Source organism: Chinchilla lanigera, unplaced genomic scaffold (genome assembly GCF_000276665.1).
Source record: "Chinchilla lanigera isolate Chin_1 unplaced genomic scaffold, ChiLan1.0 scaffold00096, whole genome shotgun sequence".
NCBI lineage: Eukaryota > Metazoa > Chordata > Mammalia > Rodentia > Chinchillidae > Chinchilla > Chinchilla lanigera.
Genome location: NW_004955497.1, coordinates 4,761,401 through 4,781,474, shown reverse-complemented (window position 1 = coordinate 4,781,474; position 20,074 = coordinate 4,761,401). Strand labels below are relative to the sequence as shown.

General features: G+C 38.5%; 1 protein-coding gene across 3 annotated transcripts in view; it reads right to left on the bottom strand.

Moving 5' to 3' along the window:
• The window catches only part of Nup58 (nucleoporin 58kDa), a 68,005-nt gene extending 48,846 nt beyond the window's left edge, over nucleotides 1–19,159 (bottom strand). For 2 of the 3 annotated variants that reach the window (XM_005406333.2, XM_005406331.2), the window contains exons 1-6: nucleotides 18,886–19,159; nucleotides 13,283–13,428; nucleotides 12,072–12,107; nucleotides 8,852–9,001; nucleotides 8,090–8,227; nucleotides 5,947–6,057 (exon numbers count right to left, since the gene is read on the bottom strand). In XM_005406333.2, coding sequence (XP_005406390.1) covers nucleotides 5,947–6,057; nucleotides 8,090–8,227; nucleotides 8,852–9,001; nucleotides 12,072–12,107; nucleotides 13,283–13,428; nucleotides 18,886–18,992 — 688 coding nt within the window. In that variant the 5' untranslated portion in view covers nucleotides 18,993–19,159. The remainder of the gene's footprint in view (nucleotides 1–5,946; nucleotides 6,058–8,089; nucleotides 8,228–8,851; nucleotides 9,002–12,071; nucleotides 12,108–13,282; nucleotides 13,429–18,885) is intronic. The other variant, XM_005406332.2, reaches the window with a different exon arrangement.
• Between the last annotated feature and the right edge of the window lie 915 nt (nucleotides 19,160–20,074).

Sequence of the window (20,074 nt, the reverse complement as noted above, 5' to 3'; positions counted from 1 at the left end):
GACACATTATGCAGCTGATCTGCATCTACTTCCTTCATGAACAAGAATGGTTTTTTCTCAACTATCTTCCATCGAAAATATCCTGGATGAGGTTTATAATCTTGGCTACCAGCCCTATCAGGGTCAAATACCAAAATGTCAAATTACCTGAACTTCTCCAGTCTGGCAATCCCTAAAAACAAATGTGACATTTTTATCTTCCCATCTGCCATGAGTAAAAGTATCTCTGGAATCACACCCTCAACAGTACACATCGCAGTTTTGAAACATGTCTTAGCCAGTCATATAAGTGAAAGAGGCCACATCACTGTAATTTAAAATTCTTATTTCACATGAACATTTTCTTCAAATGTTCATCCAGGTAAGTGTATTTTTGCTTCTGTGAACAGCCTATTCATATGATTTGTATAGTCTCTTTTCTTTGGTACCAGGAATCAAACTCAGGACCTTGTGCTTGCCAAGCACGTGCTTGTGCCGCTAAGCTATATCCCCAGCCCGATTTGTACACTTTTCTAGAGATATTTTTCTCACTAATTTCTAGGAGCTATTTCAACATTAAGTGAAACAATTCTTGTGTCTTGTGTGTTTATTTTTAAATTAGGCCCATGTAAAGTGCATTTTTATTTTAAAAATGTTAAAATGCCAAGAAATAAGCATCTTAAAATGAAGTATTTAACTTTGGTGTGGGAGCACTGCTGGGGACTGAACTGGGAGTCTTCGGCATGCTGCACCACCAACGTGCATCCCCAGCCCTTTATATTTGACTTCAGAGACAGAGTTTGCTTACTTTACTTGTGATCCTCCAGCTTTAGCCTCTGAGTAGCTGGGATTCCTGGTATATCACCATGCCTACCAAATATTTAACTTTTAATATGTCACTTTCCTTTCACCATTGTACGAGGAGTTTTACTTTTGTACTTCTTCCAGAACACTGTAATTTTTTTATAAAAATATGAAATATTTCATTGATTCTAAATTTTTTTTGCCATACTTAAACATTTTTTCAATTGGCAACCTCTTAAATGATGTGATAGATTTGATAGGACACGGTAAGAAAAATAAGGATTTAATTTTATCAAATTATTAATTTCCTTTCTTTTTTGTCTTTTTGAGTCAGGGTCTCACTATGCAGTTCAGTCTGGCCTTGAGCTCACTTTGTAACCCAGGCTGGTCTCAAACTTGCAACAATCCTCCTGCCTCAGCCTCCCAAGTGCTGGGATTACAGGTGTGCACCACCATGCCCGGCTTTCTTTTTATTTCAAACTAAACAAAAATAATAAAAACAATGGCATAGAATTTCAAGACAAGATTGTAGGAATAACAATGGTTAGTACATTGTGTATGTCATCTTCAAAGAAGATGCTCATATTGCAAGATATAGGCATGAAAAGTTGGTCAAACCATGTAGGTAGGCATAAACCTTTCTTTTCACTGAACTAATACCAATTAGTAGTATAAGTATTGTAACTATCTTGTGTGTACACATATATATATAAGTATTTATCTATTTTTCATTTTCCCTTCCTTCTTTTCTCCTTTCCCTCATTCGAGTTTCTCTTTCCTTTTAAGCATTTTCTTCCCATTTCGCAGTATCTGTTGTACATCTTGGGTCTCATTTACTCTTTTGGCTTCTTACACTAGAGAGACAATACTATGTTTATACATTAGAGACTGATTTATTTCACTTATGAGTATGGACTCAAGTTGCATCCATTTCCCTATGTCTCCAGTTTATCCTTTTTTTTTTTATTTTAAGGGGAATAAAAGATAATAAAAAAATCATTAGAAACGATACAGAATTTCACTAAAGATGATAGGAATTCAACAATAGTTGTTACACTGCATATTGTTGCCTTGAAATTAGTTGTTCAGATTACTAAGTTTATCCTTCCTTATAGCTGAGAAGTACTCCACTGTATAAAATATCTTTTATCTATTTCTTGGTTGATGGGCATTTGGGTTGTTAAGATTTTGCTATGACAAACTGTGCTGCTATAAACATGGGTGCACATACATCTATGTAGTATGATGTTTTTAATTCTTCTGGGAAAATACCCAGAAATAGCTGGGTTAAGTGGGACCTCTAATCCTAGTTTTCTGAGGAATCTCCAGACTGATTCCCACAGTTGTTACACCAGTCTACATTGACACCAACAGTGGAGAGGGGTTCTTTTTTCCTAACAGCCCCTCCAGCATTTGTTATTGGTTGATTTCTTGATGATAGTCATTCTTACTGGGGTGAGACGGAATCTCAGTGTTGTTTTAATTTGCATCTCTTGAATGATCAATGATGCTGAACATCTTTCATGTATTTGCCATTTGTATTTCTTCATCTGGGAAGTGTGTCTTCATCTCTGCCCATTTCTGGATTGGGTTTTTGAATTTAAGTCTGATTTTTTTCAATTCTTTATATGTTCTAGATATAAATACTATGTCTGAGAGACAGCTAAAATTTTTTCTCACTCTGTGGGCTATCTTTTCACTCCACTGGTGATTTCTTTTGTTGTATATAAGCTTTTTAATAGAATGAGATCCCAGCTGTTGATTCTTTGAAGTGTTTTCCATGCAGTTTGGGTTCTGTTCATGAAGCCTGCCTATCCCTCCCTATGTCTTCAAGATTTCTATGTACTTCCAGTAGATTTAGTATTTGTTTTCATATCTAGATCTTTGATCCATTTTGACTTTAGTGCACAGTGGTAGACATGGGTCTAGTTTTAGTCTTCAGCACAGAGAGAGCCAGTTTTTCCAGCACCATTTATGAAAGAGGCTATCTTTCTTCCAGTGAACATTTGGCCCCTTTGTCAAAGATAAAGGTTTGCCATTGTGTCTGCATCTTCTAATCTGTTCCACTGGTCCTAAGATCTGCTTTTTGCCAGGACCAGGCAGATTTTATCACAGTAGCTTTGTTGTATAATATCAAGTCAGGGATTGTGATGCCTCCTGCCTTGCCTTTGTTGCCCAGGATTGCTATTCTAGGTCTCTTCTGGTTCCAAACGAATTTTAGGAATGCTTTCCCTAGTTGTGTGATATATGCTAATGGTACTTTGATCGGGACTGCATTAAATCTGTACAATTTTGGGAGTACGGTTATTTTCACTATGTTGCTTCTTCCTATCCATGAGCAAGGGCTATCTTTCCATTTTCTGATATCCTCTTCAATCTCCTTTTTTAGAGCACTGTAATTTTCAATACATAGATCTTCTACTTCTTTTGTTCAATTAATTCCTAAGTATTTCATTTTTTTGGATGCTGTTGTGAAGGGTGTGGTTTCCCTAATTTCTCTCTCAATGAGTTTGTTGTTTGTGTACAAGACTGATATTGATTTCTGAGTACTGACTTTGGTGTTTTTTTTTGAAAAAAAATTTTTTAAATTTATTTTAAAAATAAAAGGAAAACATAGTAACAAATAGATATCCATTTACAAAATAGCGTAAGAACAACACAAGCAATTGAATTACAGACGAAGTAGTAGGAAATTAAGAAAGATTGCTGTATTACATATTGGCATCTTCAAAGTTGAGTACTGACTTTGTATCCAGCCACACGACTGAATTTGGTTATTAACTCTAGCAGTCTGTTGGAGTTTTTAGGGTCTTCTATGTGGAGTATCATGTCATCTGCAAAGTACAATAACTTACCTTCTTCCTTTCTTATCCCTAACTCCTTTATTTCTCTCTTGTCTAATTGCTCTGGCTAATGTTTCCAGAACTATATTCAATAGGAGTGGTGACAGTGGACATCCTTGTCTTGTTCCTGATTTTAGAGTGAAAGCCTTCAGTTCTTGTCCATTTAGTATGATGTTGGCCGTTGGTTTGTCATAGACGGCTCTGATCAAATTGAGGTAAACACGATCTACTCCAATTTTCTGTAGGGTTTTTGTCATGAATGAGTGCTAGACTTTATCAAAAGCTTTTTCTGCATCTACTGACATGATCATGTGATTTCTGTCTCTGGCTTTGTTGATATGTTATATTACATTTATTGATTTGTGTATGTTGAACCATCCCTGCATTCCTGGGATGAATCCCACTTGGTCATGGTGTATAATCTTAATGATTTGTTGAATTCTGTCTGACAGTATTTTATTGAGGAATTTGGAATCTACGTTCATTAGGGAGATAAGCCTGTAGTTCTCTTTTTGTGGTTGAATTTTTCTCTGGTTTTGGTATCAGGGTAATACTTGCCTCAGGAATGGGTTAGAATATTGCTTCCCTTTTAATTTCATTAAAGAGTTTGAGGAGAATTGGCACTAAATCCTCTCTAAATTTCTTGTGGAGGGCTGGGGATATAGCTCAGGGGCATAAGTGCCTTCGTGGCAAGCGTGAGGTCCTGAGTTCAATTCCTGGTCCCCAAAAAATAAATAAAATAAAATAAATTTCTTGTAGAATTCAACAATGAATCCATCAAGACTTGGGCTTTTCTTTGTTAGTAAGTTTTTAATTACATTTCCAATCTCATTAACTGATACTGGGTTGTTCAGGATTTTTATTTCATTGTGTCCTGTAAGTTCTAGAATGTTGTATCTGTATTCTCATTTAGTTGTAGATACTGCTTAATTTCTTTGTTTATTTCCTCTGTGACCCATTGGTTCTTTAGGAGGGTATTATTTAATCTCCATGTGTTTATGGAGTATTTGTGGTCTCTTGTGCCATTAATTTCTAACTTCACTGCACTTTGGTCAGATACTATGCATAAGATAATTTCAGTTCCTTTGCATTTACTTGGGCATGTTCTGTGGGCCAGTATATGGTCTATTTTAGAGAATGTTCCATGTGTAGCTAAGAAGAATGTGCATTGGGTGGAACAGTCTGAAAACATCTAGTAAGTCCATCTGTTTACAGGTCTGGTTCCTTTCTGTTATTTCTTTGCTGTCATATCATTAACATTTAACCTAATGCATTATCTCCTTGATAATTCATTTCTACACTGTGTATTAATGTATAAACATGTATAACTTCAACCTATTTCTAGTCTACCATAGACTGCTGGATTTATCTACCTGGCTTTGCCTCAGTAATGCATATGGACTACTACAAATGCTTTCTAAGGGTTCTTCCCAGCTATTCTTGCCTTTCTGCAATTAATGTACTTTCCAGGTAGCTGTCACAATGCTCTTAACCTTAAAATGTGAATCTCATCAAAACCCTTTAATAGGGGCTAGTTCTCTTCAGTACAATGACAAAACTCAGTATGTCATATAAAGCCCTTCATGACCCTTGGAACCTAATCTTTCTGCATTAGCTAGACTGGCCTATTAGTTCTCAAAGTGTCCAGCTCTTTTTACCGTTAGGTCTGGCTCTATGCTACTGCCCTTTCTACCAAATGTTATTTTCTATCACTCTCTCTCTGGTTAAATCCCACTGATACCACAGGTCCAAAATTAATTGATACAGCTAGTAGGAAAACGAGATCCTCTGGAGATTAACAGAAAGACTCCTTTGTCAGAACTAAGAGATTAAAAGGAAATGGGATGTGGTACATGTATACTTCATTCTTTTTGCTCAACTCCAGCTTATGCACACCATGAAAGCAGGATGATGGGAAAAGGGAGAAAGGAGAAGGAAAATTAACTCCTTATATTTCTTTTACTCCTTTCAAAGTAAAACAAATGAAACAAGCACTTAACTAAATTACTAACACTGACAAATGCTTCTGATACATAGAAGAGTAAGAATGGATTACAAGACTGCGTATCATTACCTTAATTTTAAAATACATATTAATATATATCACGGTAGCTACATAAGACTTATACAAATCTAAGTTATCTATAAAAATTAAACTTTAAATCTTCAACAAAATCTATGAAATAATGTTGTAAGCAAACTTTAAAGTGAAGTGTCCTACTGAATATATACTAGTGACCTTTTAGACACAGAAATTTTGAATAACCTGGAAGTTTCCTAGTAGTACTGTTAGAAGATAGAATGATAATAATATACTCACTCTTCTTATCTGATGAGCTACTAAAATCTATACCACCAAGACCTTCATTGCCTGCAGTTGAAGGGGCAGCTGTAGTTCCCAACGTCAAACCTAAAGCATTCTGTCCAAGTCCTGCAAATATACCAAACATCATTTACTAATTCCACTGAAAGACTTATTAACAATTTTCCCCAACTGACTAGAGCACTCAAACACTTTTAAGTTAGGTCCCAGAGTTTCTTCAGACTTGATTCAGGCAAGTAAGAAGCAAGTCTGGTGAATGCTTTCGGCAAAGACTGATAACCATGCTTAGATTCAATGGTGATACGAACTGTGGAGGATGTGATGTTTCATTATTAAAAGGACTAGAATGTATTTATTAATTTGATAAATGGGGATACTCAATGTTTGTTATTTTTAAACCTTCTCTACAAAAGTAGTTTCAGTTGGTACACTTTCGGAAGACTACAAGTTATCTTCCAATTATATCTGGGAATTGCATATTTTAAAATAACGTACTAAAAAAAAAAGAATACTTCAAAATTCAGGAAAAAGACAAAATGATGCTCTGCTTCACTTTTCTATTATTTTTCATTTTGCTTTTATAAGAACATTTATGAGATATTTAATATTTATCCTGCAAAGAAATGTACAAAATGTCATTTTATGGCTTGGTCATCTCGAAGCATTTTGAGGACCTACAAAATTAGACAATCATAAAAATTAGCATTTGTAGATTAATGCAAATTTGAGTACCATGAATTTCTACAGGTTATCCAAGCCCTTTCTATCCCTTCTGCTGACCTAAATTTTTTCCATCCAATTATCATCTGAATAAAAGAACAAAACAGGAACTATAACTTCTTTAATAGAAAACATCAAGTAACACTTCTTCATCCCTCCTATACAACTAAAGTATTAAACATTGACCTCCACAAAAATTTTGGAAGTACACAGCCAATATAAATTCACATACATATTGGAAATTCTGTAATGTATTATGTATTACATAATGTATTAATGTATCAACTTTTCCTAAACTGTTAAACAACACTTTTTGATTTTACACTGCTATATGGGAACAATTATAGCATTCTTCAAATAACAGGAAAGTTTTTCTCACTCCCACAAAGTGCCCACTGCTTTCAAAATATGCTGTTCTTATGCTGGCATTAATTATAACAAATATTCAAAACATACATAAAATCCTTAAAATGTGGCAAATAGAATAAGGCATTGGTCTTTTTTTTTTTTTTTTTTTTGGTACCGGGAATTGAACTCACAACCTCACACTTGCCAGGCAGGCGCTATGCCACTGAGCTAAATCCCCAGCCAAATAGCATAGTAAGCATGAAATGAGAAATCAATTAAAATATTCAGTACATTATGCCCTGTGAACTAACACTTTAGTATTTGTCTAATTATATATAGTCAAAGCATTTGACATCTTTTTTTTATCTATCTATCTATCTATCTATCTATCTATCTATCTATCTATCTATCTATCTATCATTTTTAGAAAGGGATTCACTATGCAGTTTAAGCCGGCCTTGAGCTCATTTTGTAGCCCAGGCCTTGAACTCTCAAGGGCCCTGCTGCCTCAGCCTTCCAAGAGCTGGGATTACAGGCATGCGCCACCACACCTGGCTGACATCTGTATTTTAAATTATGGTCTTCAAAAGCATGCTAGTACCCTTTTCTGACTTCTATAATGAAAAGGCATTTCTAGAATTGGGGGCTTAACAAGTTGCCTTATAATGAGGTTAGGCTATAAACAATGTAAGACTTTTCCCCTAGTGCTCAGGATGAAACACAGGAACTCATGAATATCAGGAAAGTACTTTGCCACTAAGCTATACTCCAACCTTCTCCAAGATTGCTTAACTGATATTTATTAAAAAGACAAGGATCTCTGGATAGTTTTCTAACTCTTTAAGTAGGCTTATTCCCTATTTAATCAGTCAATATTGAGAAAATGGAGAACGTATTTCTGAAACATAGTTAAGATATCCAATTATATATGAAAAACATTATTGTATATTTCAATTTTTATACTGAAAGGAAAACATACAGCATTAAAAAGTGATTAGCTCAAAAAGCCTCAATAAAGACAAAGGAAATTTAAATATAAATATTACCCAGGAGAAAAAATAGTACCAATTACCTGATGTAGCTGTGTTTGTACTCTGGAAAAGTGAACCTCCCAAACCAGCTAGGGTTCCCCCTAAAGACAGGCCTGTAGACGCAGTTGTAGTTGTAGATGTCGTTCCTCCCAAATTATTTAAGGTAAATCCTGTAGATGCTATTAAAAAATGAGATCATAAACCATAAAAAGGCAACACACCATAGAAAAATACAAATAACGTTTTAGAAAACTGATTCTATGTCAAAATTGACTGTGAAAAAAGTACTTGCTAAAGATAAAATCGTACATACTTAAGAATACAGGTAGGCAGTAACTTCAAAGCAAATGTGAGCGACAGAAGGACTCTGGAAGAATTAAACTAGTACCAGAAAAATGACTATATACAGCAGTACCTGGTTTTCAACCCAGGTACCAAGTCCATCTTCAAAATTAAATGAATCTTAAGCCAGGTAAGATTTACACAGTCTTCATACACAGTCTTTATCCTTCCTTGGCATCAAATGGCTCCTTGAAGACAAAGCTATTATTAACTTTACATTGACTTATCTAACCCTGTGCCCTGGCTTTGCCATGACAGATCAACTTTCAAGATAGGCTTTCCTGCTATAACACCCAATGCCAACTTTTCTTCTTTCAAATCAGTAAACTGGTAAGTCAAAATTGCTGATTGATTAGAGTACTTCTCAAAGTGTAACTATGTTTAATAAAGATGGACACTTAAGTTCTCAAAATAAAATTTAAATTTAACCATAAATGCAACCTTCTCAGGTTTTGCCTCACCTGCTGGAGTAGATATCAGAGCAGATGAAAGAGTAAGACCACTAGCTGAGGTAGAGGTAGTAGGCAGAGCAAATGGTGTAGCAGATGCTGCCGGTTTATTGAATCCTAAACTGAAGCCTGATGTGGATGCAGATGTAGTAGCTGGCGTCCCTGTTTTAAGAAATAAATAAAATCTCATTTTACCTTAAGCTTATACATGAGATATATATGCATGTGTGTGTGCACATACATATATACATACATACACACATATATAGGTTTCTATCACAATCCCTAAAAGTTTGTGATTCTACTTTCTAACAAGAAAAGGATGTATGTATGCGTGAGAGAAAAAATATAAAACTTAAGCCTAAATTGTGGCAAATAAAGAGAACATGGTTCTTGCCAGGGATTTAGCTCAGTGGCGTAGCACCTGCTTGGCAAGCGTGAGGTCCTGAGTTCTATTTTCAGTACTCCCCCCAAAATAAAGAAAAGATGGTTCTTCAGGTTAACAAAGCAAAAACAACCCCTATCAGTATAACTTTTCATCAATTTCAATTCTACACCTACATTTACCTAATAATTTCTTTTACTTCTTCCCTCCCTTTACTCTCAGTAAGACAACTGTCCCTCTTCTCCAAGACTATGTAAATAACCATTCTCAACTTCTGGAAATCCTCTTCTCTCTGGCTCCTCTGTCTGCCAGCTCTCAGCTCTCTTCCTACTATTATTCATTTCCAGTCCTCAATTGTAGATCTCTGTCCTCTGTTCACTTTACCTTAAATGAAATGCCCTTGGTTTTACTCTTCCTCCCTTACTTCTCCAATGATCTCACCAACTTTCATCATCCCAACTATAAGTACAGGAATCTCAATCTACACCTACCTGAATCTCTGTGGGCTGGCTCTACCCTGATATCCCTTTGGACTCCTATCTATCTCACCAAAAAACAAACAAAAACACAACAATAAAGAAAAAAGGCCCAACTTTGCTAAACCCATCTTGGTCCATTCAGCTGCTCAAAAAAGAAACCAGAACTTTCCTATCTATTCCTCTGCATTCCATCAGTTACAAATCCTGTTACTTCTACTTCAGAAACATCTTGGATTACAAAACTTCTCAAAAACATTTGTTTGGATCATCTCTTTCTCAAGAGCTATTACAACAGCCTCTTAGGTTCTCTGCTAGTTTCTTCCAACCTCTATCTATTCTTGGAAAGATCTCATTACCTTAAAAACAACAACAACATCTTGGTAATACTGATCAAGATAAAATTCCCAAGCTGGGAGAGGTGGCACACACCTGTAACCCCAACACTCAGGAGGATGAGGCAGGCGGATCATTGCAAGTTCGCGGCCAGCCTAGGACACAAAGTGAGCTCAAGGCCAGCTTGAACTGCATAGAGAAACTCTTGTCTCAAAAAGAAAGAAAAAAACCATAAAGTTCCCTCAGCTTCAGACCATCACTAAAATAGTCTAACCACCTGGTACAAAATTCTCCTTGCTTGTCTAGTCCCAACCTATTCCTCAAATCTTGCAGTCATTTCCATCTCTGAATCTTAAGCTCCAAGAACAAATATTTTACATATTTCCCAGATACTTTTGTGATTAGGCTTCTGTACTTTGTACACCTCTGTTTGGAATGGATTCTGTCCCTCCAAAATAAACTTACTCTCTCCTTTGCCTTCAGTACCTTTCTGATACCTGTTAATGCCATTTATCAGATTATAAAAGAATATATTAATATTCCTGCCTGTCTCCTTCACCTTGTAACAGATGAATGCCTTGCTCACTTAACAGGTCCTGGCATCATCATCAGTACTATCCTTGTCACTAACACTACTGCAAATACTGAATGTTCAAGGCATTATATAGACTTACAACTACACAGTTATGAAGCAGTAATTGCTTCACTACTAAGTTTAACAATGCATAAGTGACAAAAAAAGCATGAATGAGAGCCAGGAGCAGGCCTGTAATCCAAACACTCGGGAGGCTAAGGCCAGAGGGTTGCCACGAAGGCAAGGCCAGGTTGAGCTTACACAACAAGTGCGAGGTCAGTCTAATTTTCAGAGTGAGATCCTGTTCAAAAATATCAAAAGAGAAGAGAAAGAGAAGAGAAAGGAGAAGAGGAGAAGAGGAGAAGAGAAGAGGGGAGTGGAGGGAAGGGGAGGGGAGGGGAGAAAAGAAGGCATGAATGACCTGCACTGGAGATTTTTCTGAAATCACTGAGAGAGAAGCAGTCAAGTGTTAGGTTCTGGATTGCCCGGATCACAACTGGAAGTTCCTGCTAGAGCACAATCCTTCAAAAGCATGCATAGAGAAGTCCAATAACTTCAGAAAACAAGACTCAATTGTAACCAATCCTGTCTAAAACTTTGGCAATGGTAACAGGTATGTTGTCTTTTGCTGATTTAATTTAATTTCCATTTTCAAGTTTTTTCAATAGCCTTCCATTCTTTCTTTAAACTCTAGTTACTCACATTCCTTTCAGCAAACCACTACAGAAACGTATGTGTTTTAGCTGAAAAGGAATCGAAACACTCAGTCCAATAATATCCATGTTGTTGTTTTGCGGTACTGGGAATCAAACCCATGATCTCACGCTAGGCAAGTACTCTCTCGCTGAATGCCCCTCCTTAGTACTACAAAAGTGGTTTTTGTTTTCTAGTGGTACTGAGCACTGAACTCACAGTCTCTGTACTGAGCTACATACTTTATTTTGAGACAGGGTCTCACTAAGTTGCTAAAGTGCCCAAGCTGGGCTCCAACTTTATTCCTCCTACCTCAGCCTCTGGAGTGCTAGGATTACAGACACTGCCACCACACTCAGCTACAACAGCTTCATTTTATAAGTAACCAAAAGTTTTGCTCCTAAATATCGTAAGACTTCACAACTACTTTAGAGATACAATCAATATGCTTAATTCCGAGACTTCTGGAGTATAGTTTGGTGCCTTTTCCTCTAAAAGATCAAATGACTGATAAAAGTAATGTGAAATGAACTTCTACATCAAAAGCCATTTCTGTATTTAAAACACATCTCTCAATTAATAGTCTATGATATAAAGACGTTTTTAAAGTAATCAATACTGGAGATTTCTTTGAAAAGTCAGTCTCTGGAATCTATACTAAATTCTTTAAATACTTTTTTCTATACTCCAGTTCCATGAAATATTAAAAAAGAGTAGAATGACCACTCAATTCATTTGCACTGGGATCTTTCCTCAAAAGTTTCTTACCCAGAGTTAATCCTGTAGTTATAGTTGTTGCTATTCCTGGGGATAAAAAGAAAAATAAAATTTAAACATCAATGAATATGGCATTCTTTTGATTTGTCTCAGAGTTATGCACCTACTAAGATCAATACATGACCTCTGCTACCATAACCCTTGCACCAGCATTTTTCCTGTAGCATTGGGTTTCATATTACTGTACCTAATTTTTTTTGTAATTTTATTAATTAGAGGATAGAATGATTAGGTTTAGAAATATAAACCACTATTGCCTGTAACAAAATTAAGCAAAGAGAAGAAAGAGCTACTATAAACAGAACACTGGCACATAGCTGTCTCCAGAAGCTCACTAGTTGTTCCCCTGGTTTTTCTTTACTTTCTGTGTATGGCTGTGAGAAGTATTAAAGAAGGAAAGTCAATGCCAGTGGTGGTGACAGAGGTCAAGAGCCTCCAAAGGCAGAGAATAAAATGTAAAAGAGGAAGCAGACTTTTAAAATGGTTATCTCCAGTGAAATATTTTCGTTTAGTTGTTAATTACTAAAAAGACCCATTGGGCCAGGCATGGCGGCACACTCCTGTAATCCTAGCACTTGGAAGGCTGAGGCAGGAGGATCACTGTGAGTTCGAGACCAGCCTGGGCTACAAAGTGAGCTCAAGGCCAGCATGAACTGCATAGCGAGATCCCATCTCAAAAAGACAAATAAAATAAACAAATAAATAAAAGACCTATTATTGAAATGTCCACCAAAAATCTTTGTGTTCTTTACTTCTTGCTCTTTTTCCACTGAAACAATGGTTTTACTACAAAACTTTAAAACATCTAAGAAATTGCTGACTGCTCTATGTATGTTACATTAATCTTCCAAATTAGTAAAGCTGACAATGTTTAAAAGGAAAAACACTGTATTATATAATTTAATATAAAAAGGTAAATCACCTTATATCATTATATTTGAAGAAAAAGTTCTTCAATTACTGAATACCGAGCAAGAGAGACAGACACACACACACACAAAGACAGACACTGCCTCCTTCCCTTACACTTCAGCAGATGACTGAGACTACCAGTCTTATTTCCAAATCCCTATATCCTTTTCACCTTAATATCTACCCCCTTTACAGGTCTAATGTCAATGACACCCTCTTACAGGGATATAAGATGAAAACCAAAAACATCCCAAGTATATAACATCCCAAAGTAAAACAATCCCTTTTACCTGTATTCGATCCTCCTAGTGTGAACCCAGTGGCAGGCTTAGATCCAAAGAGTCCTCCAGTTCCAGTTCCAAAAGCATAAGTTGTAGATGTAGTTGCTGGAGTAAGTGTGCTTCCAAGAGTTCCAAAATTGAGCGCCAAAGGGTTGCTTGTTTATTTAAAAAAAAAAAAAAAAAAAAAAAGTGTACTAAAGCTGACATTTACTTAAAAATAAATTCTTTAGGGTTTTCTTTATATAACGTATCTAACAAATCTAAGATCTAAAAGGAACTAACAATAAATCTGCCTTTAACCAAACAAGTTAAAATATCTGTTCTCTTTAAGAGTAAATGCAAATATAAAATAAGTCTTAAAAAAATACACTCTGTCGGGGCTGGGGATTTAGCTCAGCGGCACAGCGCCCGCCTGGCAAATGCAAGGTCATGAGTTCAATTCCCAGTACCAGAAAAACAAACAAACAAAATACGTTTTGTAAATGGATGTCTGTCTGTTAATATGTTTTCCTTCTTTTATTTTTTAAAATAAAAAAAAGTTAAAAAAAATACAATACCATGTTTCAAGCAAGGATCAACATAGTCTCCTTTTATCAATATTTGTTCGAAGCCTAGTATATTTTAAAATGGCCACAGGAAATTTTACGAATGTGAAGTGTGTTCCTTTTAAACTATTCAAGTGCAGTTCACATTTCTAGATTCAGTTGTTTTCCCAAGTACTCGTATAAAGATATAAGAACGAATAGAAAAGCTATTCTACATTGTCTTTCCCAGTCCTGTTATGTATTACCATTTCAGCGGGAGTGGGAAACATTCTATCTTGCCCCACCTCAATATAAAATTTTGGGGAGGGGTGGAGGTGGTAAGCATATCCTGGCAAAAAATAACTCTGCCAAGATTATGTGTTCATCAGCACAAACTACACAGAGCTTCTGAAAAGCTTAAGAAGACAGCTGATCAAACAAGTCAATATAAATAAAGTTCACTTTATAACTTCTTATGAAGCCTCAGAGGCTCAAATTTGCTATCTACAGGAGGAAGGGTCAATTATGAAAATAAGAACTTTGACAGTTTGATACTTCAAAGATCATATAAAAGAGCTAACAGAGATAACAGACTTGTGGAAATCCTATTGTCCTATTTATTTATTAAGTCTCTCTCTGTCCCTCAACAAAGACATAAGAGAATCCAATGTCACTTAAAAAATATTAAAAACCCTGGAGGTTTTGATGTATGGAGAAGGCAGTAGTGTTGGGGCTGAGTTCCAATACCAATTCCCACATGCGCTGGTAAACGCATGACATTATTTTTTTGAGCCTTAATTTCTTTATCTGCAAAATAAGTCTATTGGTACCCAATTAGCAGGGTTTTTAAAGATGGTTAAGAAATTATGCAGGGTTGGGCATGGTGGCAAATGCCTCTGATGAGGCAGGGGACTGCTGAGAGTTTTAAGCCAGCCTGAAATGCATAGCAAAATCCTGTTTCAAAAAGACAACAAAACAAAAAAACATAAAAAAGGACACAATTAATATACATTTGCTAGGTGTGGTGGGAGGCTGAGGCAGAAGGATCACTGCAAGTTTGAGGCCAGCCTGGGCTACACAGCTAGTTCAAGGAGAGCCTGAACTACAAAGTGCAAACCTGTCTCAAAACAAAGAAAGAAAGAGAATGAGAGAAAGAAAGAAAAGTTATGAAGGGCAAACTAAATTCAGTAAATGTTGTTTTTATTGTTATCAGGAATACTTAAAAAATCAAATGAACACAATGTATATAAAACTGTATGTCACAAATAGGAGAGGGATACAAAGATGACTAAACTAGTTCTTATTCAGGGAACATGTGGGATAAAATAACACAAATAACTGCAACCCAAGTCAGAACAGTAATTATGTCCAGGTGCTATCAATTCCATAACCACCCCAAGGAGCCATTCAGTTTTCTACACATTAGGCATATAAGTGGAATACTGTGACTTGAGTAGTAGAAATGCAAACTTTCAATAAGGCAAATAATTATGTACTAAATGATGGAACTCAGATACCGCAGAAATTTTAGGGAACAGGCTAAACAGTGTCATTTGCACATACACAGAAGTTTATTAACAAGTTAGAACTTAAAATAGATCAACACTGTGTAGATAAAGGGAGTGGGAGGGAGTACTGCATTGCATTAGTTCACCACTGGCTTTAAAAATGTGTGTGAAAATCTGGCATGGTGGGCATGGAGGAGGCTGAGGTAAGAAGAGGATTGCCACAAGTTTGAGAATCAGGCTGAATTAGGCAGTGAGTTCAAGGCCAGCCTGAGCTACACAGAGAGATGTGTAAGGAGCCCTTGGCTATACGATGAGTACAAGGGAGGCTGAGTTAAGACTGCAAGGTCTCACTGACAATTAAACAAGGCTATTAATGACTATTCTTAAAAACCCTGCAAACCTAAAAACAGAATTAAAAGGGATACAGCATAGTATAAAATGGCTTCATGTCTAAACAACATGTGAGACAACTAAAGAGAAAAAAAAGAGAAATAATATGCAAAAACATTTGATTTAACTAGTGGTAGCCCGTTATTTTCCATCTGTTGTGTGTATAAAGTGGGCTAGAAAAGTGGATATTTTTAGGATATTAAAAAAATTATTGACCAATTTTGAAGGCATCTAATTATGTTCCCCTTATTCCCAAACAAATCAGCGAAAATCTTATTTTAAACTATTCCAGAAATGAATAAAAGAACAGTGAAAGTATTTTTGGACAATCAATTAAAATATTTAAAATTTCCTAACAACTTAAAATACCTGAAGATAGTACAAAGTGCTACATAAAGTTGAAAATATTGCCAAGGAAATATTAAAGTACAACAATTGCTTCAGGAAAAACAAAAGCTACTTTAAACCTGACCAGTTATTCACTCAATCCAGTGTTATCTGCCAAAGTCATAACAGAATGTATTGTAGAAAAGCAAAATTTACTTCATCAGGTCATGAATATTATTTTAACTTCCCTGACTGCCTTGATGTAGACATGGGAACTAACATAAGAGCTTACATTTACAGAGCACTTAGCAAGTACCAGACCTGATGCTGAATACTTGACATGGTTGAACTAACAAATTTAAGGTAAATACATAATACTATTCTATCTCTTTCCGAAGCATAGGAACTGCAACATGGAGAGTAACTCCCCCAAAATCACTTACCTCAAGAGATCAAATGACCAGGTGGCACAGTCAGGTTTCCTAACAGCATCCAGTGGACACATGGTAAACCACCTCTCCTTTTTAGTTTATCCAAGCCTTCCTAAAGCTTAGGTAAATTCTATTTCATTACTAATGATCCACTTACACACCCAGTTAGTATTTATTAAAGACCTTTTCCTATACCAAAACAGTTCCTAGGAACTGAGAACAGAGCGGTAAATAAGACTCAGACTCTGACTTCTTACGTTTTCAGACAGTGGGAGGCAAAGATACTGATCGTTCACTCACTGAATGCGTACTAAACTCCAAGTAGTGTATCTACTGGAAAACCAGTATGAAAAGATCTCTGCCATCACAGAGCTTACATTCTAAGTCTGATGTCAGACCATCCACAAGTAAACAATACATATGAAAACTGATTACAAATGTGGCAAGTGTTCTAAGTACCATCAGGTACTATGGAGAATGGCAACCTCCCCTTAACTGGCAGGAGTGAAAAGGCCTCTATGGTTAGAGATTACAGTATTTGAGTTGCAAAAAAAAGTAGGAATTAGCTAGTTACAGGAAGGAGGTATGGGTATTGTAAATTGAGGGAACTGCCCTCAACCGGGAAGGAGTGGCCAAGGCCACTGAGCAACTGAGAAAAGACTTTGTTGCTGGGGCAGCATACTTTTCAAACTAAGACTAGGACCCTTAGAGGAGGATTAAAGTTAATTTAGCAAGTCACAGCAGAAGTTTAAAAATGAAATGGGCTAGCTTAGAAAGTAATGAAATGTATCTCATGAAGTATGAGTATTCTCTGAAACTATTTCAATTGGTATTTATACACATGTACTTGGCAGTAAATGCTATTCGACAGTAGGTCAGGATGACTAAAATGAAAAAAAAAACAGGCCCCAAGCTGGGTTTGCAGAAGTTCCAGATTACTCTGGGCCTTGCAGAGGATGAGATCTTTACGCAGTTCATTTTAATGGCAGTGGGAAATAATTACAGGAAGAACAATGGTTTGTTTTTTGTTTTGTTTTTTTAAAGTCACTCTGGCTAGAAAGTAGCAAAACTGATGTAAAAGCAGATTTTGAGACAACTGGGATTCCACTGAACTAGTCTATGCAGGAGTTGAGGAGCGCAGTTTTTATCTAATACAAGAAAGGTCTGACAGGACCCTGACAGGAATCAAGTATTTTCTTAACAATCTAAGTGTCAGAAGAGCTGGGTTCTTACTTATCTTACCATCTAAAAGAAAGGATTGTCCAACAAGTATTTGCTACATGAATGACAGTTTGGAGCAGGGTAGTAAATTTTTAAAAACTCCATTGCATTATTTAAAAATTCCATTCCATTATGGTTTTATCAGTGGAAATGAAGATAAATGGAAATTGCACAAATAAAATTATCAGGACTTGCTAATTTAAAATGTCGAATGAGAGAACAGAATAGAAAGTGTCGAGAAAAACTTCCAGATTTCTGGCTTGACTGTGTAGTATGCTGTTCCTCTTTTTTTTGCAACTGTTATTTTCTTTTTCTTCTTCTTCTCTCCTTTCCTTTCTAAAAATACAGGCAATGTTCAAGTTATTTTTGCCTTTTCCATCTACAACACTTCCTTAATCTTAATTTTACAAATTCGGAGCCGGGGATATAGCTTTGCGGCACATTGCCTGCCTGGCAAGTGCAAGGTCCCGAGTTCGATTCCCGGTACCAAAAAACAAAAAATAAAAATAAAAATTTATGAACTCTTTCATCCTTATCTTCAAAAGACTGCGCTCCAAAGACCCGAATCTTTCATTAAAAGTATCTCTTCCCATTTTATCTTTCTGGACCTCCTCCGGTTTTATCTGTCACCACCTCAACCAGTAGGTTGCACAAAACCGATGAATATACTACCTACGTTTTGTAAGACACAACGAGTCACTACAAAACATTCTTACTTAGCATACGTTAAAACGACTACCACCGACTTATTGCTAGAAATTATTTTTAAAAACCGTATCGGATCCCGATATGGCACAAAGGTTCGCTTGTGACGTGAAAGGATAATCCCAAAATAATTTCTTAGAAAAACCGTCAGGTACAAAACCATAATAATGTGACTGAATCAAAACCTTTCAGAATTTTCCACAGAGCCTCCGCGAAACTCCTTCGCGCTGTGATTTCATTCATTCACGATTGGCTCTCATTCCGCGCCGCCGGCCGACGCGACGCCTCGCCGCGCGCGTGGAACTCCACGCCGCCCCGCGCAGGCCCACTCAGGCCCACGCCGCTGCACCGCGGGTTCCGCACAGCCCGCCCGCCTCTCCCCCCAGGCCGGCCGCACACGCCGCGGCTCGGCGAGCGCTCCTCCCCGCCCCCGGGAAGGAACTGGCGGGAAAAGGGGCGCGCACGGCACTCGAGAGCCTCGCGGGGACGTGGGGGGTCGCCGTTACCTGGACGCTCCGGTCCCGAAGGAGAAGCCGCCGCCCGCGCCGGTCCCGCCGGCGGCCACGGTGGTGGAGCCCCCGGTCCCGGACCCGAAGGAGAAACCTGTGGACATGGCCTCCCGGGGTTCAGTGCGGCGGACAAACCGAAAGGGGTCTTGGACGCTCCTCGTGCCTCACGGCCGCCGTGGGCCGAGCAGCATCTTTCCACCTCGGCCCTCACCCGGCGGGAACGTCAGCCCCAGCGCCTGCGAAAGATGGCCCACCCGGAGGGGGCGGGGCAAAAGCACGCTGGACGCCCGCCTCGCGCTCCGGCGCGCCGGAAGTGGGCCTGCCGCGCAGGGGACCCTGGGACGGCGCGCCGGAAGTGGGCCTGCGGCGCAGGGAGCCCTGGGACGGCGCGCCGCGCAAAGAACCTCGGGACGCGGTGCGCTAGTAGCCTCACCCATCCTCTTAAGGGAGTAGGCGCTCGGGGTTCAAAACAACTGTTTTTTATGTTTGCTAGTTCTTCCATCTTGTTCAGTACTTTGGGCTGATGGGTTAGAGGGGCCTTCGTGAGCAGCCCAGAGGAAGCTCAGGGAAGCGGGCGCCCCGTCGGAGGAAGGGTGGGGAGCGTGTCGGTTTCCAGTCGGTGGGCCGGTCCGTCGGCAGTGAGCCACGCACCCGCCCTCCGCGGAGCTCCGAGGGCGGTCGGCCGGCCGGGCCCCCGCTGTCCTGCGCGCAGGGCGCGTCTGCAGGTCCGCTGTCTCGGCGGCCAGGACCTGGGGACCCGCTGCGGGGCGCTGAGATCCCGCCCGGAGGGCCGCCTCCCTGCCGCCTGCGAAGTTCTGTCGCCTTGTGTTAGTGCTGGAGGAACTGCCAAGCGGGAGCCGTGACAGAAGTACCGCAACGAGGGCACTCCAAGGCGAAGTGCAAGGCTCCTGGGAGCGACGTGGGGAAAATGTGGGTTTAGAGAAGGCGTGCCGCTTCCGCGCAAGCATCCGGAAAGGCTTCCTGGCGGTAGTGGGTGAGAGGGCTGCAAGCCTAACGCGGATCTCTGGCTGTTCATCAGGCATGGTCCGTACTTCTCTAACTGGTGTACCTAGCTGTAATGTCTTACGGGGAAAAAAATCCGTCCCACGAACAACCCCTCGAAATTTTACTCCTGGAACATACTCTCACCACGACAGTTCCTTGACGAAAAGTCCGGCGGCTCCCC